This window comes from Calypte anna, chromosome Z (assembly GCF_003957555.1).
Source record: "Calypte anna isolate BGI_N300 chromosome Z, bCalAnn1_v1.p, whole genome shotgun sequence".
NCBI classification, from domain to species: Eukaryota; Metazoa; Chordata; class Aves; order Apodiformes; family Trochilidae; genus Calypte; species Calypte anna.
The window spans coordinates 2,344,729-2,366,110 of record NC_044274.1 but is presented as its reverse complement, the minus strand read 5'-3'; the positions used below and the strand labels follow the sequence as shown (position 1 = coordinate 2,366,110).

The 21,382-nt window shown below is 48.0% G+C and overlaps 1 protein-coding gene across 1 annotated transcript in view; it reads right to left on the bottom strand.

The window, feature by feature from the left end:
- The window catches only part of MYO5B (myosin VB), a 123,142-nt gene extending 104,388 nt beyond the window's left edge, over nucleotides 1-18,754 (bottom strand). The window contains exon 1 of the mRNA XM_030467534.1: nucleotides 18,543-18,754. Within this exon, the coding sequence (XP_030323394.1) occupies nucleotides 18,543-18,569 (27 nt within the window). The 5' untranslated portion in view covers nucleotides 18,570-18,754. The remainder of the gene's footprint in view (nucleotides 1-18,542) is intronic.
- Between the last annotated feature and the right edge of the window lie 2,628 nt (nucleotides 18,755-21,382).

The window sequence follows — 21,382 nt, the reverse complement described above, 5'->3', positions numbered from 1 at the left end:
ATCTAATTCCAAACACCAGGGACACCTCCCACCAGCCCAGGTTGCTCCGAGCCCCATCCAACCTGACCTGAGACACTGCCAGGGATGGGGCAGCCACAGCTTCTCTGGGAAACCTGGCACAGGGGCTCAGCACCCTCACAGCAAAGAATTTCTTCCCAATTTCCAACCTCAATCTTCCCTCTTCCAGTTTAAGACCATTCTCGCTCATCCCATCCCTCCCTGCCCTTGTCCCAAGTCCCTCCCCAGCTTTCCTCGAGCCCCTTCAGGCACTGGAAGGTGCTCTAAGCTCTCCCTGCAGCCTTCTCTTCTCCAGCCTCAACAACCCCAACTCTCTCAGCCTGGCTCCAGAGCTGCTCCAGCCCTCCCAGCATCTCCAGGGCCTCCTCTGGACTCACTCCAACAGCTCCATCTCCTTCTGGGCTTGGGGACCCCAGAACTGGACCCAGCACCCCAGGGGGGTCTCCTCAGAGTGGACATGGTTGGTTTCTCACCTCTCCACTGCCCAAATTCTACAGCATTGGTGCTGGGACACCAGGCATGAAGCCACCACCCTCACCTCAAGGGCCAGAGGGCATCTCCTCAGAACAAGGACCTCTAACAGGGAAAGAGCCACTTCTTTCTCACCATCGAACTCTCAGAAAGGCTGGAAGGAAAGGTGGTGAGCAACAAATTAACATTTTGGCCTGCAGCTGCTGACACACACTATCCCAACATCACACTTGAGGGGGAAAGCAAAAAAAAAAAAGAAAATCAACAGTTTTTACTTGTTAAAAAATACAAACCCCATCAGTTTGAGCTATGGAAAGCAAATGTCAACTTGCTGAGAGATTTAAATGGAGAGGGAAAGACAGCAGCACACTGGAGAAACATCTCTAATGAGAAGCAGCAATTTCTACATTTCCCAGAGCTGATAAAAACACCCAAACAGCTGGGGCCAAAGCAGAGGAGTGGAACCTACACCATCCCTCCTGTTCTCCATCCCCCTCCTCCTATCAGAGCAGGCAAAGGACACAAATGCACCCCCCCAAGCCAAGGCAGGGCTCCTAAATTTTGGCAAGCAGCTCTGTCCATCCCAGAGGATACAGGAGTTGTTGGAATTGAGCTAGCAAAGCACGTGCTTTGCTGGTGCCTCTGAGATCCAAGGATATTTGCCTTTTCCCCCCCTCCCTGCAGAGCTGTCAGGCTGATGGATGGCTCCACGTTTCCCACCAGCACTAAATCTGCTCTGTTTCTCCTGGCTGAATTTTATTCCCCTGCCTCAATTAATTCAGATGGAGATTTGCATGAAGTGTCTCAGCAGCTGCTGGGACCAGCACCATCTCCAGCACTCAGCTGCCAGCTCATTAGCAGCATTTCTAATGAAGAAGGGTTTAAAAGGCTTCTGTTCAGCCCTGCACCAGCCTGACCAACAGCAGAGGAAGAGCTGGCAGAGAGCAGAGAAGGGCTGCAGGTGAGCCCTGACACCAAGGGTACCCCCAGGAGTTGTACCCTGAAGGTTTTTTGCTTTAATTAAATGTGATTTCCAGGACTAATCAAAGGCTCCCGTGTAACTAACAGCTTCCCCATCCTTCACCCTGAGCCCTTCTCCTGTGGTGTCCCAGCAGCACCCATTACTGCAGATTTAATTAAGACTGATGGGTTCAGTGCCAAGGTCACAAGGGGTTGAAAGGCAAAAAGCCCTCAGGATAAGGAGTTGGAAAAGCAGATAGAACCCCAGGCATAAGGGATGGCACAAGCAAACCACTTGGTCTTCAGTTTTTAAGGGGAAAAGCAGTCCCTGCCTGGCTGGAGAGCCATGCCCTCTTTTAGGCTGTGAGACCAGGGTTTGCTCTGGGCAGTACAACAGCTCTTGGGTTTTTACTTTGTTCCATCTGCTCTTCCAGAGCTCAAGAAGGAGAGGGAATTCCTTGGAAGAGTCCAGCACAGAGCCACAAAGATGACGAAGGGTTTGGAACATCTCCCTGGCGAGGAAAGGCTGAGGGAGCTGGGGCTTGGAGAAGAGGGGAATGAGAGGTGAGCTCATTAATGTCTATAAATATGTAAAGGGGAATTGCCAGAACAGAGCCAGGATCTTCTCAGTGGTGCTTAGGAACAGGACAAGGAATAATGGGATGGAGCAAGAACATGGGAAGTTCCACCTCACCATGAAGAGAAACTTCTTTCCTGTGAGGGTGAGGGAGCCCTGGCCCAGGCTGCCCAGAGAGGTTGTGGAGTCTCCTGCTCTGGAGGCTTCCAAACCCACCTGGCTCTGTTCCTGGGTGACCTCCTAGAGGTGACCCTCTCTGGCAGGGGGGTTGGACTCGGTCATCTTTTGAGGTCCCTTCCAACCCCCAGAATTTTGTGAAAAACAAACCTCTCTGAGGGTCATGAGACCCTGGCCCTGGCTGCCCAGAGAGGTGGGAGATGCCCCATCCCTGGAACCATTCCAGGTCAGGTTGGATGGGGCTCTGAGCAACCTGATCCAGTTGGAGATGTCCCAGGGGTTGGACTGGATGGACTTGAAAGGTCCCTTCCCACCCAAACCATTTGGTGACTCCATGAACCACAGCAAGAACCAAATTTCTCTGCTGGGCCTGGCTCAGTTGCTCAGTAAGGGTCACTAGGATTTCACAGACTCATTTAGGTTTTTTCTTTTTTTTTTTTTTTTTAATTAAAAACCCCACACAGGGGTCAAGTGTCTCCTTGAGGCTGACTTGCACCACACAGACCATCATAATTGCAAAAGTTAAATCCTGCCAGGCTCCTTTCTGCAAATCCCTATGGCTTGGCATTAATGACCCTTCTCTCACTTCATTCTCAATTAATAAAAACCTTGAGCAATGCCCTGCTGTCATCTTGCCTTCACAAATGCTCAGTACACACAGTGAACATTTCCCTGGAAATTAAAGCAGTTTAAAAATGGCCTTGAGGGTTTTAATTGAGGAGGGAAAAATGTTTTTTCACCCCAGGTTTCCAGAGCCCTCTATCTACAAAGTAGCCTCACGATGCTTTAGGGGAACTCAAAAGGGAAGGATTGCTCTTGAATTTTCATTTTATTGCAATATTTTTCAGGTTTTAGGGCATGTGACTTGTGCCCCAAACTGTTTCTCCTGGAGCCACATGCCAGACCTGGGATGGACACTCTTAAGATGCATTAATGTCCATATTTTGTCTCATTTCCCTAAGAAAAAAAGCACAATTTTGCAACTGCCAAACTAAAATTGGCCCAAAACTCCTGCCTGAGGAAAGGGGAGGGATATTTTTAATATATAAAATGGAAAGTACAGGATGGCTCAGCAGTCAGCTTCATTTTCCTCCTTATTTCCTTATAACTTCAGCTGTCCAGCTAAAACATTGAGATTGGGGCTTTCCAGATCTTTCACAGCACTTCTAGGCTGAAGCCTCTTATTTCTATCCCCCAGCAGCTCCCTGGAAAACTATCCCCTAAATCCCACAATTTAAAAATTGTGGAGAAATAATTCCCTCTAAGAAATGAAGGGGAGCTGGAGAGATGAGTTTGTGTTGCTCTCCAGCCAGGTCAAAACTTCCTGGAGGAACTGAGAAGGATTCCCACAGCCCAGATGGGTGGGGATGGGCAGGCAACAATCACTTCTTTTCTACCACTTACATCATGTGGAAGATTTTCTGGGCACAATTCCAAGTTTTTACTAAAGCAGCAGGTATTTATCATGGAATTTCTGCAAAATTCAGGGCAGTTCTTCAGTAGAAATTGTGAGAAAAAAGGTAATTTTATTTCCTATTTATATATATTTATAAAACGAAGCCACAAGGGTAGGAATAAGAACTTGGAGTCACTTTTTCATCAGCTTTACCAGGTCAGAACCAGAATTCAAACTTTCATCTTTCCAGGCCACCTCAGGAGGGCAGGCAGGGGACAGTCACAGGGTGACCTCTAATGAAGCACCAAGAACCCAACTGCAGAGCTCAGCTACCAGAGGAGTTCCCATCCCACCCCAAACTTCTCCACTTAGGCCAACTCCTCCATTCTCTCTCCTAAAGCCACAAAGATATCAACAACCCCAGAAATTTCAGGTATCAGATGCAAGTCTCAAGTTATCATCATTCTTGGGAGTATAACTCATGAAAATCAGGTGCTGCAAACTCAGCCAGGGGATGTTAAAGGAATAAAATAACCTCAAACCACCAACTTGATAAATATAAAAGTCACAGATACTTTTTTTTTTTCATCAGAGAAGTCCTGCCCTTGCCTCTGTTCCTCCCAGGATGTTGAGATGAGCAATGCTTGAGTGCTTTCTAAACATAACACCATGGCCACCCTCTTCACTTCCTCCACCCACAGCCAAGTAGGCTGCCAAACACCAACCAGTCTTTGCCAGCCTTGCAGTTTTCCTCCTCTCTGCAGCTCCCTGATGAGCTGGCTCTCCCTGCAAGAAAACCCTTATCAGGGCCACTGTGGTGGAGATAAGAGCCACTTCCTATTAAGAAATGGTAGAGTCAGAAATCAGTTATGAAGTTCAGAGACCTGAGGGAGAGGGGAGCAGGTCCTGCCAGAGCATCAATGAGCTGGATTCAGCAGAAATGCAAATATTTCTTTTCCTCTCCTCTCCCCTGGCCTCCCTTGGTTGTGTTTGCAAACTGGGGGCACTTCCAGATGCAAAGCTGAAGGATGTCAGTGTCTCAGGTCAGGTTGGATGGGGCTTGGAGCAACCTGGGGTGGTGGGAGGTGTCCCTGACCATGGAAAGGGCTTGGGAATGGATGAGCTTTAAGGTCCCTTCCAACCCAAACCAGTCTGGGATTCTCTGATCTTGAAGAAACACATCAGGATCTCAGACATCACTTCAGCCCCACAAATTTTCAAGGCTGGTTTAGTGGCTGAAAGCCACCATAATGCTTTCACACCTGCCTTGGCTGCCCACAGTCAAGGGCAATCAAGAAAACATTTCTGGGGTGAAGGAAGCCCCATCCACTCCCTTGATTCAGGTTTATTACCAGAGCAGTAAATCCACAAATGCTTCCCTGGTGGCTTCAGCTTTTCTTAAGTTCTGCCTGGAAATTGAGGGTGAAAAAAGCCAAGACTCCATTTTTAACTGGCCTGATTCCATAAAGTACCTTAAACATCCTTAATACTTAATCCTTTCTTCACCACGAGGCTACTTAGATACTGGAATAGGTTGCCCAGGGGGGTGCTGATGCCTCTTCCCTGGAAAAGTTTAAGGTCAGGTCAGGTTGGATGGGGCTTGGAGGAACCTGGGCTGGTGGGAGGTGCCCCTGACCATGGAAAGGGCTTGGGAATGGATGAGCTTCAGGGTCCCTTCCAACCCAAACCAGTCTATGGGATTCTATGGGAAGACCCACAGGATGCTCTCACAGGTTGCAGCTTGATTCCCTTCCCCCCTTGTCCTGTCTCCATGTCCATGTGCAGTGAAGAACTCACAATTAAGTTGATGATGCTTCAGCAGAACCTTCCAAGAAGGGCTTGGACACCCTGGAATTTCTGAAGCCTCAAAAGTGACTTTCACACATGACAACCTGGGACAGGGGAATGGTTTCAAACTGAAAAAACAGAGATTGAGGTGAGATCTTAGGAAGAAATTCTTTGTTGTGAGGGTGCTGAGCCCCTGTGCCAGGTTTCCCAGAGAAGCTGTGGCTGCCCCATCCCTGGCAGTGTCTCAGGTCAGGTTGGATGGGGCTTGGAGCAACCTGGGCTGGTGGGAGGTGTCCCTGACCATGGAAAGGGCTTGGAGCTGAATGAGCTTTAAGGTCCCTTCCAACTCAAACCATTCCATGATTCTATGGAACTCAACTTGACAGGAATCCCCTGGCAGGACACTGCAGCTCCTCCAAACCTGAAGCACGGACATAGGACAAACAGGGTCACACAGCAGCCAGTTTTTAAAGCAAGCAAAATATGTACAAAACCTCTAAGAGAGAAGGGTCAGTGCTGTTTATGGGGTTAAAACAGGTAAAGCAGATGTAGCCAGGGCCCCTCCTTAAACACCCCACCCCTTGGGGTGTTTCAAAAGCAACTCAGTTTCTAAACGCAGTTTTTAATTCAGAACCTGAGCTCTGCATTCATCTCCAGCACCTCCAGTTGCTGGGCTGGCTCTTTTCAGACCTGGGCCATTTTATTTTGCTCTGTCCTGACTTGCTAAATTCCAGATATATTATGTGAGCAGGAGTGCAGGCAGGTCCTTCTAAAAGTCCTCTTCCTTCCCAGACAAATCCATTATATTAAAGTTCAGCCTGACTGCAGGACAGGTTTGTCCAGATCCCAAATACATTTTTCTTTTTTTTCTTTTTTTCCAACTCTTCCCAACTTTCCAGCTGCTCCCCAGCCACATGAGAACAAGCCATCAGGATCAGCATCACCAGTCTTTCCAGAAGCAGCAAGACCACTCCTGAGTCACCCCAAAATCACACAGCTACCTGCATCCTGCCCAACTCTAACCAGGGCTTCACCACCCACAGGTGGTGAAATAAATGCTCCAGAAATTCCACCTGAGTATTTCATAAGGTCCAACGATAATTTGGAGTCCAGATTCCCCATGAATACCCCCAGTGACCAATTCCCCAAACACCCAGAGGTATGTGCAGAGGAAATGGATTTCTCCAGACAGGCACCAGAGCAAGGTGGTGGTAACCAATCCACAACCCCCCAAGCAATCTTCCAGCTGTCCCTCTAACAGCAGGAATAAGCAGCATTTACTACCCAGAGATGCAGCCAAAACATTCTCAGTCTATTGGTGGCCTTGAAGCTTAAAGAAGCATGATTTGAACCTAAAAAAGGTGCCAATTTGCTTGGGGGAGCTACTGGAAGCTTATTGTAATATGGCTCTTGAAAGATGAATTTGAGGAACTACAGAAAAATCCAAGGTTTTCTTCACTGAGTTCAGCTCCCATACAAAATTCTGACAGGAAGGTTGGTGCTGTACTCTGGATTCCAGGATATTTGTGAGGGGCAGTTAAAAGAAGTTTTAAAGAGATTAAGTTGTTTTTTCCGCAACTCAGGTGGCTACCAAAGTAAAAAACAAACCACAAAGAAACAGTCCACAAGCTGAAACAGAACTTGGAACCCTGAACAAGTAGTTAAACTTGTAGGATTATTCTTTGTTGTGTTTTTTTTTTAAGAAAAAAGCTGATGAACTCCAAATTTAAACATCACTTTTGGCTTTCTCATAGTTTTACATCATAATGCTACACCTCTGTAATTTCTCCCACAGTTTTGGCCAGAAACCCCCTGAAAAACCACTGGAACAAGGATGAACTGCATGGAAGGTTTGTGGTAGAAAGCCAACACAGAAACTTGTCTTTGATGCTGAATATTCTTCTATCTTTACAGTCTTAAGAAACGCTTCATCAGATGGACACCTTCCTGACCTGGGATCCTCAAGGCAAACCCCCCCCCACCGTGTTCCTCAGCCCTTCACCAACAGCTGCACCAGAGCAAGACCACATCTCCCCAACACCTCTCAGCCATCCCTTATTCCTCAGGGAACATCCTAAAGGTGAAGGGGAACCAGGGAGTCAATTCCAGAGAACACAACTTTGTTGGAAACAAATTTAAAAAAAAAAAAATTAAAAAGAGAGCAAACCCATCCTGAACCTGGGAAAGGTGCACAAGCACAAGAAAACACAGTTTAAATCTTAAGAAAATGAATTTAATTCTATCTTGTGAATTCTTCTCCCTCCCCCACCATGGAAGCACAACCTCTATTGTTTGCAAAGCGTCCATCTGAAAGTGGGTCATGTCTCCTGGCATTACTAAACCTTCCCAAATTTCCCCTGATCAGTCAAAGGCAATCTCCTGGTTGACATCTGAGTGATAGAGGGAATCTGAAATGCCATTTTTCCCCTGAATGAGCCACATCAAAGAAGGGTTTGGAGCCAAGCAATGGCATGCTGGATAAAAGTCACCAAGAGATTGTCCCCAGTGTCTTAGGGTAGAAAATTAAATTGGGGTTTTTTTGGGGGGGAAGACTTTTTTTTCTTCAGAAATATTCAGCCTTCAGGATTGAGCACAGAGAGACAAGAAATGCCTTCAGAGTTGCTAAAAGGATGAACTGCGTGGTCTGGGGGTTAAAAAGTGTAGAAAACTCAGTTATAAAATGCTTTTGTGCACCAAAATCCTGAGGATTTTCTATCAGCCACAACATCCAGTTTGCTCTTCACACAGGGACACCAAAAATCATGGTGTTGGAAATGAGGAGCAGCCTAAATTTGAGTAATAACCCCATAAATGGTCAAATATTAAAGCAGAGGGAGGAAAAAAAAGGAGAAAAAACAGTGAACTTACTACTCCAAGATAAGAAAATACTCTTTAAAATGGGAATGTAACAGCAAGTAATCACTCAGGCATGATTTATAACCAAAGGGTTGCAAAAGATCATCCTTTGGAGCAGGAGGATTATGATTTATAACCAAAGGGTTCCAAAATATCATCCTTCGGAGCAGGAGGATGGCAGGGAGGGTGATCAGCTGGGATGAGCATTGCCCTGGGGCTGAGCTCCCTCCTGACAGAAAAGGAGTTGGGTTTATCAGGGTCAGGCATCAGATGAGAGATGGGCAAAGTTCTGCAAGTAAAAGCAGGGTTTGCATTTTGATTTCCTTCTCATGATGTCCCAGTGCTGGAACTTTGTACTGGAGGCAAAGACTGCCAGGAGACAGCACCTTTTTCAGACAAAAAAAATAAATATAAATAGGGAGATACATTTGGGCAAGATCAGTGATTTTTCTGCTTGATACTGAGCTTCAGAATCACTGGGGACTGTGAGGAGTTGAAGCAGCCTCACCCATCTTACCCCCTCCACAAAAAGAGTCTCAAGGGCTGAAAATCAAGCACGTTTTGTTCCTCAAGAGGATTCAGACCCACCTGGGTGGCCAAGCAAATGGATATTCCAGGGTTTTCAATCCCAGGGCTGTGCCTGCCACCCTTCACCTTGAGCACCATGACCCTGCCTGTGACAGGGGGATTGGACCTTGGTGATTTCCAAGATCCCTTCCAACCCAAACCAAGATTCTATTTTCTGGAATTCACACTAACAGGATTGAGGATCCCAGTTCCTTTCCTTTCCTTCCTCCTTTATCTTGTCTTAAAAAAGGAAATAGTTTCTTTGCCCCAGGGCAGGGACAGATGAAGCCTTCACCCCAGCACTCCACTGGGAGGAAAGAGCTCAGGGCCATAAAACCCACACTACAGGAGAGCCAGAGGTTCAGCTCAAAAGCAGAGTCCTTCACTCAGGTCCCCTGCAAGCCACCCAGCCACAAACATGTCCCCACATTACAGGCCAGCTGGGGGAGAAAAAGCAAATTACATCTCTTCAGCATTGGAATCTGGGGGAGAAAGCTCCAATATTTGGAGCAAGGAAGTCCCTGCAGATGTCCCCAAGGGCAGCTCTCCATCAGCCCGCAGGTGAGGTGTTCATACCCCATGCAGATGTGGCTTCCAGAAAGTCCTGCTCAGCCAAAACATGCCTTCTGGGTACCAACATGAGTGGAGATGTCCATGGTCTACCCCAGCAGAGATTTCTTACAAGGTTAGGTGGTGGAAAGCAAGGGGACAGCACGGTGACACAAGACACTGACCATCTACTGGATGAGTGGTGGCACTTGGTCCTTCATTTCCTTCATTATTTCTGACCACTGAAGGTGGTGGTGAAGAACAAAGCCATGAGAAAACCCCTGCAACAAGATTCATGGTCCTACCAGGAAATGTGGGCCTCATCCAGACCACAGCAGCCCAGTTCTGCCTCATGAAAACCACTTCCAGCTCTCCAGCACCAGGAGAGGAAGCATCTTTGAGACCTACAAAGGTGCCACTCCTCCATCCCTGCTGGAGGCCACACTTGTTGCCCAAAAACCATCAATGCCCATGGCAGCAGTGAGAGCATAGCCCAAAGTAATTAAGAAGCATAAATCCACAGGGGAGGTCCTCAGCTTAATTAGATTGAAAATTAGAGCTGCCATCATCTCAGTATCTCTGCTCGGGGCATAGCACCAAGGATTGGCTTCATGGCAGGCACAAGGATCAGATTTTATTCTTAATTAGTGTTTTTTAATATGTTTTTGACACTCATTTACCAAGACACATGGCAGAGGCCCCACCTGCCTGCTCATATCCAGCCTGCTTGGAGGGGTTGGCAGCTGGAGGTTTGCCTCAGCCACCCAGAATCAACAAGAACTTGCTTCAACAAGATTCAGACTCACAGAATGTCAGGGGTTGGAAGGGGCCTCAAAAGACCAAGATCAAACCCCCCCCACCAAAGCAGGATCCCCCAGGAACAGATCCAGGGGGGTTTGGAAGCCTCCAGAGCAGGAGACTCCACAACCTCTCTGGGCAGCCTGGGCCAGGGCTCCCTCACCCTCACAGGAAAGAAGTTTCTCCTCATGGTGAGCTGGAACTTCCCATGTTCTACCTTCACCCCATTATTCCTTGTCCTGTTCCTGGGCACCACTGAACAGAGATTGGCCCCTTCCTCTTGCCCCCCACCCCTCAGATATTGATGGACATTCAGAGATCCCCTCTCAGCCTTCTTTTCTCCAAGCTGAACAGCTCTTTCTTCACAGGAGAGATGCTCAGGTGTCCTGGTTTGGGCCAGGATAAAGGTGATTTTCTGTCTTGTACCTTTGCTTTCAGCTAGTTACAAGAGACTTCCCTTCATCATCCTCACAGCTCTCCACTGGACACTCTCCAGCAGAAGAACCCAGACAAACCCACCACCATATCCCCTGGTTTTGAGAAACCATCTTTAAATGCATTAAGGGTCCTTTTTGTTTTTGCTTTGAAGAGCAATGAGTCACTAGGACACATCCCTGAGATGTCATTTTGTTAAGTGGTGGCCATGATTCACCCACAACACATCCTGTAAGTGGTGGTTAGGACATCCTACCAGCACTTGGAACCTATCAGGAGGAAGCTTGGGTGATGATTCATGGGAAGTGTGAAGGCACAGGTTGAAGCACTGCTTCCACACCTTGGGGGAGCCACTAAGTGCTTCATGGAGCCCACCAGCCCCACAGGGCTACCCAGAGGTCAGCAGTCATGAGCTGAAAGGGTTGGTCAACCTCAAGCACGGAGAAGACTTGTTCTCAAGCTGGAAACACAGCACAAAAGGCAAATTGTGGACAGAAGGATAAATGAGAGCTAGCAGGATCATCCAACAAGTAGGATGGATGGTGGAGACAGCACACATCAAGAAGCTGGGCCACCTTAACACCAAATACCTGGAGCACACCAGTGCTGGGCATCCAAACACAAAACCACCCCACTGGTACTACCACCACCACCTGCTGGGGAACACGAGGTATCAAGGAGGTGATGTCCTTGATGAAGGAAATGGCCATGGTATCCAACCACCTACCCTGCCCCATAAATAGAGTTGGTGACCTCCTGTCAGTGCCAGAGCAGGGTCAGAATGTCCTAACAGCACCACTAGTTTCAAATGGACAAGCACAAGGGAACAAGAGCCAGTCCTAGAAGAAACACTTGTGGAGGAGAAAATAAATAAATACATTCATTAAATAAAAAAAAACAACAAACAGGATTTGGTTCAAAGTGGTAAAGAATGGCTGGAAGCACACACTGCACCACAATTCCACTACCAGCCTGCACCAGGCAGTGGGGTTGGGGCAACTCCCTGCTTATATTCCTTAGAAGAAACATTTAGGGATTTGTGTTGCTTCCAGTTTGGGGGGCTTACAGCCCAGCCTTTGCTTCAGTCAGCTGGAGAAGACCGGGTATAGCCAAATCGAGGAGAAAAGGAGAGCACAGCTGGAAAAAGGTCATGTTTCCAGGCTGCAGGCTCTTCCAAGTAGGGATGTTCTATTCCATACCCTCTGGATATCATAAGGCAGGCAAAAAGCAGAACTACCAAATCCTTTGTGGGTAAAACACAAGTTCACCATGAGCTGGGCACCACCTTTGAGAGCATTCAAAGAAGGAAGGCCAAATAAAAGCCATCACCCACAAGCTCCTAGTCCTCTCCAGCCCTCCCATTATCCCCAGATGAGTCTCAACTTCTTTTCTGGGAGACCAGACTAAGCCAAAACCCAACCAAGCCTCATGAGATGAGTCTTACAGTCAGCCAGGGCAAGACAAGGGCAATTGCTTTACACAACCAACTCAAAACACAAAGAGCTCATTGGGAATTTTTTTCACTTCTGCTAAACAGCAAATTCCTGGCTAAAATGTTTTGTAAACATTCCAGGTGACTCCAAAGCTTGGAGTCTTGCTGCAGCAAAAGCAGTCATTTTCCTGACCTGAACTGTAGTTCATGCTGATATTTCTTTAACTAACTGGAAATGCCTGTTTAAGGAACAGGTCAAAGAACAGAAAAAAAAGCCCAGCTCAGGGTTTCACCTACACTACCTGCTATTTATTACACCACCAACTCACTCAGAAGTTCCAAAGTCCACCCTCACACACTAAAAAGTTAGGCTATTCCTGCTGTTTCTTTCCCAGACAGCTCCCACAGGAAGGACACACTATGCCTTTTTTTTTTCCAGAGCTACAAACTAATTGGTGTGTAAATTTAAAAGTACAACGTGCTTAAAACTGCATCATAGAATGGCTGAGGTTGGAAGAGAGCTCAGAGCTCATCTCCTCCAAGCTCCCTGCCATGCCCAGGGACACCTCTCATCCAGACAAGGATGCTCCAAGCCTCATCCAACCTGGCCTTGAACACCTCCAGGGAGGGGGCAGTCACAGCTTCTCTGGGCAATCTCTTCCAGAGTCTCAGCACCCTCCTGCTGAAGAACTTCTTCCTCAGATCCAGCCTCAAACCTCTTCTCCTGCACTTTCAAACCATTTCCCCTTCTCCTGTGGCTGGACACTCTTGGGAAAAGTCCCTCTGCAGCCTTCCTGGAGGTTCCCTTCAGGAATTGAAGGGCAGTTCTGAGGTCCCTCAGAGTCTTCTCTTCTTCAGACTGCATCACACTATGGTGACAGAGATCAGCTTCAAATATATATATGTATTTAAAATACAAACATATATATGCTTGTTTCTTGGTCCTCAGAAGGGATGCTGGGTCATTATCTCCTAAACCTGGTTATGGTTACAGAGAAGAACAATAAAACAAAAATCCTCCACTGTAAATACATTCCTCAGCAGCAGCCAGGCTGCCTGGGACAAACACCTTTGCTTAAACTTCTTCCTTGGGGCAAAAAAAAAAAAAGGGTAGGACCTGCTCATCCTACAGGACCAGCATGAGCCACGCGCTGCCTCAGGCTCTGGACCTGCTGCCATCCCCAGGTTTCCATCCTGCACCTTGGGATTAACCCAGCACCATGGCTGCAACTGGGACCTGTGTGCTTTGGGATTTCCCTCCCCAGTTTCCCACTCCAAGAAAGTAGCAGAGAGCAGGAAGATTTTAAATTGTTCTTCCTAATTTTTCCAATTTTAATTATTCCTTTCAATTCTTTTCACTTCAAAATATTCTCCACTAAAAATTCTTCTTCAATTCTTCCCAATCATTTTCAAAATAATAAATAAAAAAAGAAAAGGCAAATTGACTAATCCCAACCAGCCTGAGAGGAATTAAGATAAATTATGGTCTGTTTAGTCTTTCCTGAGACTGTGCCCCAGCTCCATGTTCCTCAGCTCCCACCCAAGCCCAGCACAGATGCTGTTAAATACACAACTGAGATGAAGAGAAAACAAAGCAGTTATTTTTTGCAGCATGCCCTGCAGCAGGACATCCATCTGCACAGCCCTGTCACAGCACTGGGAGAAACTCAGCCACCTCCTGCCCATCAGGGGAAGGAAATGCCCACAAAGCCACCAGCACCCACCTCTCACCTCCCTTGCACCTAACTCCAGGAAGTGTAACCAGTGGGCTGAACGGGGATTTTAGTCCCCAAAAAAGTTTGGCTTTGCTTTTTCTCTCCTCTCTTGGGAAGTGCTGAGGTGGCCGTGCCTTTGGCATGGTCCCCAGCTGCAGAGAGACAACCCCAGCAATCCTGGTTTCCATTTCAATGATTTTTCTCTCTGTCACTGCAGGGTTCAGGAGGAGATCGGGGAGGCACACAGACCCAGCTCATTCAGCCTCATTTTTAAACAAAAAAAAAATTTCAGTGCAGCCTCCAAGCTGGCCCTGAGCTGTGTGGCATGAGCCAGATATCTTCTTTAGATATCATACTCTACAAAAATACAGAAGAAACCCAAAAATCTTCAAGGAGAACCTGTTTTGTTTCTTTTTTTTTTTAACAGCAGCTGCAAAAAGCAGAAGGCAGGAGCTCTGCAGCTCTAAGAGCTCTGCAGAAGAGGACCCGTGCTCCAAACTTTCCCATATCCCAAACTTGCCCTGTCCCCCACACTTACTTCCAGAATTTATTTTTTTTTACAAAACATACAAATCATTTCTGCCCTTTCCTAGCTGCTCCTCAACTCTGAACCAACACACACCTGCTAAGGAAGAATCCTCCCTAAATCTTGAAGGAGAAATCATTTTCAGAAAGGTTTTGGAGCAGAACACTTATTTCATAGAATCACAGAATTTATTTATGGAATTCTTGGAATTATTTATGCCAATTCATCGACTCAGTATGTGGTCACACTAGCAATATGGAAAAGGTTCTCCCCAGAGTCAGAAACCACCAATTCATTCCAGCTACTTTACTTCATAAAACAACTTCAAGTGAAAACCAGAGTATTCAACACTAACCATTAGAAGAGGATTTGTTTTCAATGCATTAAGTTCTCTCAGCTATGAAAAAATACTTGGCAAACACGAATCACTTTGTACAAATGGAAGGGGGGAAAAAAGGAATAAATACTCTGGTTTCTTACTCATCCAGAGCCTGCAAACCTCCTGAAGAGCATAGCTGGAGCTGCAAAGCACCCCAGGAGCAGAAAGGCACAGCCTGGCAGAGGCACTGTTTCACATTAGGTTCAGAGGCTTAAATGCACAATTAACATTTTAATAAGTACCCTGAAGAGAGCAGAAGGTCCAGAAGCAAAAAAGTAATTATATTTGTTTAGTTCTGTGAAGAGCTTCACTTTACAATAACAAAGGCCAGCCAGGCCAAACAGCTGAATGCTGCAGATCAAGCCCTGTGGGATGAGATGGCAGCTTCCAGGGCTGATGTCCTCCCTTTGTCCCTGTTACCTCCTTAGGGTGCAATATTGGCATCTGCACAGGCTTCCAGGGCTGCAGTTTTGCTGCAGCAGCAACAGGCTTCTTTGGAGGGCTCTGGCTGGAGAGGAGAGGAGAGGAAAGGAAGAGGGAGCTGCCTCTGCCTCCTGCTTCAACTAAAGAGAGATTTGAGAAACTTCCCTGTTCACCTGGACACATCCCACCACTGCCACCATCCAGCAGGAATCTCAGGGACATGGAAGGAGCAGGACCACACAGCTCCTCTTCTGCTGGGACACAAGGTGCACAGAATTCTTGTTTGCTTCTCCAACAAAATAAAAGCCACAGCTAGATAACACCAAAGCCCCTAGGTACTGCACAGGGAGCAAGAAGAGGTTAAAGTGGTCTCCTAGTAACTATTCACCCAAACAGAGTCCAACGTGCTTGAAGCTGATGCAGTTTTGGAGCTACTCACACATTCATAATTAGGCACAGCTGTTAATTACCTTGTTTCATGGGGGCTATTAACCATCAGCCATCCCTCCTGTCATGGAAAGGTTCTCCACCAGCAACATACAGCTGCTGGTGATTCCAGGATGGGATCCTCTCCAGTTCAAGAGCTCCTCAAGGTGGTGCTGGGTCTAACCCAGCAAAGTCCTTTTAAGAAGCACCAAGAAAACACCACATGTTCCACAAGGTCCCAGGAGATCTTCTACAAACATCAAGTGGAACTGAAGGGTTCTCTACATAACACACAGCAGCTCCTGTTGCAGCCCAGCAGGAAGGAGAGGTGAAAGGACCTTGAAGTCCCACTGGGCCACTCCAAAGCAGCTCCTCAGCAGTTTCTCTCACCCTGGTTCAAGCAGGAGGAGGAAGGACTCCAAGGGATGTGCTGTTGTGGCTCTGCTAATGCAACTCTGACCATCAGATCAATAGGCTTTTAGCATGACTGCTGTATTGATTCCAGCAAGCCAGATTATCCCCATCTTCCCTCCAAAAGCCTCAGCCCCATCCTGCTGCCAAGGTGATCCAGGAGGCCCCAAACCACGTTTAGAAAGTCATAAACTCTTAATACCCCACCACCTCCAGCCTGTCTCATTAATGCACCTCCTGGCAGCCCTGCACAAAGGGTGCAAAGGTTTCACAGAGGTGATGTAAAAGCAAGAGCTTGGACCTTTCTTAGTGCTTTCTAAGAGCAGGTCAGAGAGCAACACATCTGCTTCACCTTGGGGACCTTCATCAGCAGCCAGCACCCTCAGGCTCAGTACCTAAAGGTTGTTGGAGTTTTGTGGGTTTGTTGTTTTTTTTTTAAACCTTAGTTCATTTTTTTTGTCTATATACTCAAAGTCACAGTCCTACTAATTCAAAACCCAAATCCCCACAAAACCTCATGCAGAAGACAACCTAGTTCAGTTCTAAACTTCACCACACCATAAAAAAAAAAAAAAAAAAAAAAAAAAAAAAAAAAAATAATCACAGAATGGTTTGAGTTTGAAGGGACCTCAAACATCATCTAGTTTCAACCTCCCTGCCAGGGGCAAGGACACCTCCCACTAGACCAGGTTGCTCAGCCCGACAAATAACCCACAGGAATTCAAGACACCATTCATGGCCCCAACACAGAAGCTGTGCTCCTAAAATGTCCCTGCAAGGCAACCAGCCACCAGCAGAAGGGCCAGCACTGAAACACCAGCTCTCATCAATCTTTGCTGTTAAATCAAATATTAATTACATGCACAGATTGTCACCAAATCCCCACCATTTCCCAGCTGCCTCATTCAAGCCTCCCTATAAAGCAACAGGCTCACAAGCCATGCCCCAGCAGGCATCTTCCACCCATTCAGCAGATGAACTGGAGCAGAAACCTAATCAAGTCAAGCATAAAAACACAACGCAGGTTAATTACCTGATCAAGGAATTAAGAATCAATTAACCTGGTTGTCAGAACCAGCCCATAGCAGTGCTCGTAGCCAGGCTCCCTCTCCCCTGGGGATAGTTGTCAGCATATCCAGGCACCCAGCTGGCAAGATGCTGAGGTCGGGGACATTGCTGCAGTTTAGCTCTGCCTTTCCTCGGGCTCCCTTTCACATTTTCCAAGGGTAAAAAAGGTTTTTACAAACCTAAGCTTGTGACTTTTGAAGAGCTCCTGAGAAGGACCAAGGTCAGCCCACTGACAGGCAGCCCCTGATCAACCCAGAGTCTTAAATTCCCACAGGTTCAAAGCAGGAGCCCACCAGATTCACACAGTTGGTATCAACGGAAAAAAAAATAAATTAAGCCCCAAATATTACATAAAAGTTGTCCACAAAATTAATTAAGAGAAGCAGAAATCTGAAGTGAAGCCGGGGGGGGAAGAGAAGGGGAGGACTGGCACTGAGACATGAAGCACTTCCTTGAGAGAGGGCTGGTGCCAGCCTGGCAGCACCTCCACGCTGGCCCTAGTCACACTGGAGGAATTTAAAACACTGGAATTCTGAGATGATTTTGCTTTTTCAGCAAAAAAAAGCGTCCTGAAGCCACACTGAGCCCCTTGCCCCAGCCTTCCCCACAGCTTTCACCGAGCAGGGTGAACACAGGGAAAGGGCTCTCTCCCCATCAGTTATCCCTCTGTAGCGGGCTGGATCTACTAGGAAAGCTTCCACCAACCTACAAAAACCTCTCCAGAGCCACAGGAAGGGGACTGGTAACCCCAATCTCCGTGGGGTGCAACCCCCAAACCCCGCTCTTGGCCAAGGAGCGGGAAACACCTTTACCTGAGTACATCAGGGAAAACAAGTAAGAAATAAGAGTGACGCCTTCTCTAGATCCCAGGCTCTCCTTAAGCAAAAAAAAAAAAATCACCACCAGAGTTTCCCATGTTCAGGAAAAACACTTTTGGGGAGCAAACCCGGGGAGGAGGGAGCGAGGCGGCCCGGCAGCCACCGGCCATGTTCTTTACCTCAGGAGGGACCCGCGGTCGCACCCCTGACCCAGGGACCCCTCAAGTTGGGGCGCCGAAGAACCAGAAAATAAAAATTAATCTGGAAAAAAATGGGCTTTTTTTTTTTTTTTTTGGTTAGTTGTAAGGACTGCTTTTTTACCTCTCCCTCCAGCCTGATGGTTCAAGGGGAAAATTATGAGAGGAGGGTGGAGGGGTGAGAGGAGGGATGAGGCTGTGAGGATCTGGGGAAGCTTGAGGGGTTTGTAGCGGTTCGCCCGCTCTGGTGACGAACCCCACGAAGCTAAAGGCGCCACGACCCGAAGTTCCCCCATTCCCCGTAGAAACCCAACCATGGCCTTCACAACACGGGGGGGGGGAACCCCGGTGAGGTACCGGACACCCTCAGAGAGGTCCCGACCCACCTGCTGGGGCAGTGCGGTACCGACCGGGATCTACCGCACTCCCCAAGTGTGGGGAAAGTTGAGGATCTCCCCTCAGGGCTGCGGAACAACGCAATCAAACACAGAGCAGAACGAACGACACCCCCAGGGCTCTACCCCCCCCCCTTCACACACACCCCGCCCCGCTCACCTTGGTGTAGAGCTGCGCGGCGGACATGGCCGGGGCGGGAGGTGCTAAGCGAGGGGCATGGGGCCGGCAGGCAGCGAGCGGCGCCGCCGGACCGACTGCCGGACAGACAGAACAACAAACGGACCCACGGACCGACCTTTACACCCGCAGCCACCGGCCGGGGTGCGGGGAAACGAAGAGAGCGGCGGAGGAGGTGGGGAGAGGAGGAGAAGGAGGAGGAGGAAAAGCGGCTCCGCCTCCGCCGCGCCCCGCTCAGGTATGGGGCGGCTCGGTGGGGATCGGCTCTATTCGGCTCCGCTCGGCTCCGTCCGGCTCGGCTCGGCTCCGTTCGGCACGGCTCGGCTCGGTTCTTCAGCTTCGCGCCATCCAGCGCCCTCCCGGCTCCTCTGGGGGCGGGGGGTATCAGCGCTTTCCCTGCGTCGGTTTCTATTAATTTTATTTTTTTTATGAGGTATATTTTGTTTAAAAATAAAACATTTTTATGCTTATTTATTTCCTTCCACACTCTCCGGCCCCGGTCTCTTCCCCGGGGATCCCCCAGGGCCGGTTCCCGCCCGTCAGTTGCGGAGCCGCCTCACCTCAGGCGCTGCAACGCAAGGGAGCCTTGAATTTGGGTTGGTTTAAGTTGTTTTGGGTGGTTTCTTCCGTTTTTATTCTTTTCGTCTTCTTTCCCCCTAGAAAAAGAGCCATGAAGCCCCGAGCACACCGGTGCTCTGCACCACAGGAATGGCTCCGAGGTGTCATGGGGTGAGCTGAGTGCTCCAACCCACTGGAAAGTCCTTCAAGGAATGCACCAGGGTTGGATTTTCCTCTTTTTTTTTCCTGCTTGGAGGTGGGTTTGGATCCAGTCTATGCTCCTGAGTCTCACTCCATCCTAAACCAGTGTCAGGAATTGTCAGAAAAAGCTCAAAACTTGTCCCCAGCTTGGTGGCCTCCATCTCAATTCATGCTTAGAAAGCACTGTTTTGGTTCGGGCTTTTTTGTTGGTTTTTTGGAGCCTGAGAAGGATGATGCAAACCCAAATTATTTCCTAAGTAATCTCCTTTGCTATTCATTATGGTCCAAAGGGTTTTTGCATATTAACTAAGCAGGCAGAAAATGTGCTCTGCCACCCTTGTTGACTCTGTCAGAGAGGATCCCCCCTGGGTGTTTTTGGGCTCTGCCTCTCACAGGGCACCCACGGATCTCCTGGGGAATCATAGCTGCTGGTATCTCACCCTCTGCTCCTTGTCCCTGAGGGGGGAAATACTCCCCTCCCTGCTGTGGCATCTTTTCCCTCAGAATCTGGCATGCAGGGATGTGGTGGGAAGACAGCCAGCATCACACAGATCTCTCTTTTTCCAGCTCTGCTGTCCTTGGTGAATCCAAATAAATTCCAGGTGTCTCCGGGGGAAGTTTGGGAAGAAGGGGGGACCCTGTGTAGAAATTCCCCTGGGAAATTTATTTGAAAGCCTCTAAGATAGATTTGACAGGCAAACAAAACTTCCTCCTTTCCTTTTATTCAATCAGCTGCAGGAACAAAATGTGAAGGAGCTGCACAACGGGGAGCAAAGTTTGCAGTGATAGCCCAGAGGAATAACACAGCCTTCCCCATGAAATACCAGCTGCTGCCCTCTGTGATTTTCCATTAAATTAAAACTTTAATTAAAGACAGAAGCTAACCCGCCCACCTCCAAAGACATCTGAAATCCCTGAAGTGCATCCTGAGTGCTGAGCTGTTGGAAATTATCTCCTTTGGAAAGCAGGAGGATCTTCCCAACTAGGAATCAAAACTTGTGTTGCTCCTAATATTTAACAAGCTCTCAAGCAGCATTTCATGGTCCCACCTCTTGCATCAACATCAACACTTTGAGGTAAAAATGAACCAAATGCCACTTTGGGGTGGCATCAGTTTTGGGGGGATGCAAAAATACAGAGCATCAGCTCTGAAATGAGTGGACACAGTAACTCCAACCTCCCCAGCTCCTGATTTTTTGTCTCCTCAGAGACTCCAAAGCTGGACTTCTCACCTCCTGGGCTGTGCAGAAGTCACCAAGTGTTACATCTGGGCATGATGCTTGGGATGTGGTGTCACCAAACCCAGCCCTGAAGGTTCTCTTACATCCCCAAGGAGTTTGGACCAGGCCAGCACCAAGCCACAGGGTACCAGGAACCACTCCCCAGCTCAGCTCCCCACACGTGTCCAAAAACATCCTGGTGGAAAGTCCTGAGATCAGTACAAAAGCCCTCGTGAGCAGGTAGGTGGGTGCAAAAACAGTTTTAAATTGTTGGCAAGTGCTAAGAAGGCACCTTAAGGGTTCAGACCTTGCCCTTGTGGGTCTGAGAAGGTGGGATGGGGGGGACAAGTCATCCCTGGCTCTGTCACCAAGATGCTCCACACCTTTGCTCTTCCTCCATCAGTATGAAAAATGTGTTTTTTTAATTTTTTTTTTCTCTGTATAAATGAAGAGGCTGTGAGTGCCTGGCTTTTAAATGCCAGAGGTTTCATCTTTAGGTCACTTACCCTCCCGGTGCAGGGACAAGTCACCCAGCCACACACCAGGCTGTGTCACTTAGCACTGGTGTCCCTGGATTGGCTCCAGGACCTCTCAAACCTGCAGGGAAAATACCACAACTGAGGAAAGTCCCCATTTTAGGCACAGAAAATTATCTTTAGAGGAACGGAGAAGGTGCTTTTAGAATCTGGTGACCCACTCAGCAGCCTGGTAAGGGCTTTAGCCACCTGAAGTCTCCAAAGGACCCAGCAGCCAATGAGTCAACCCCAGCAATGTGTTCATCAACTGAGAGTTTCCTCTCTGAAGAGTTTGGCCACCCATGGGAATTCATTTCTGCTGACAGCA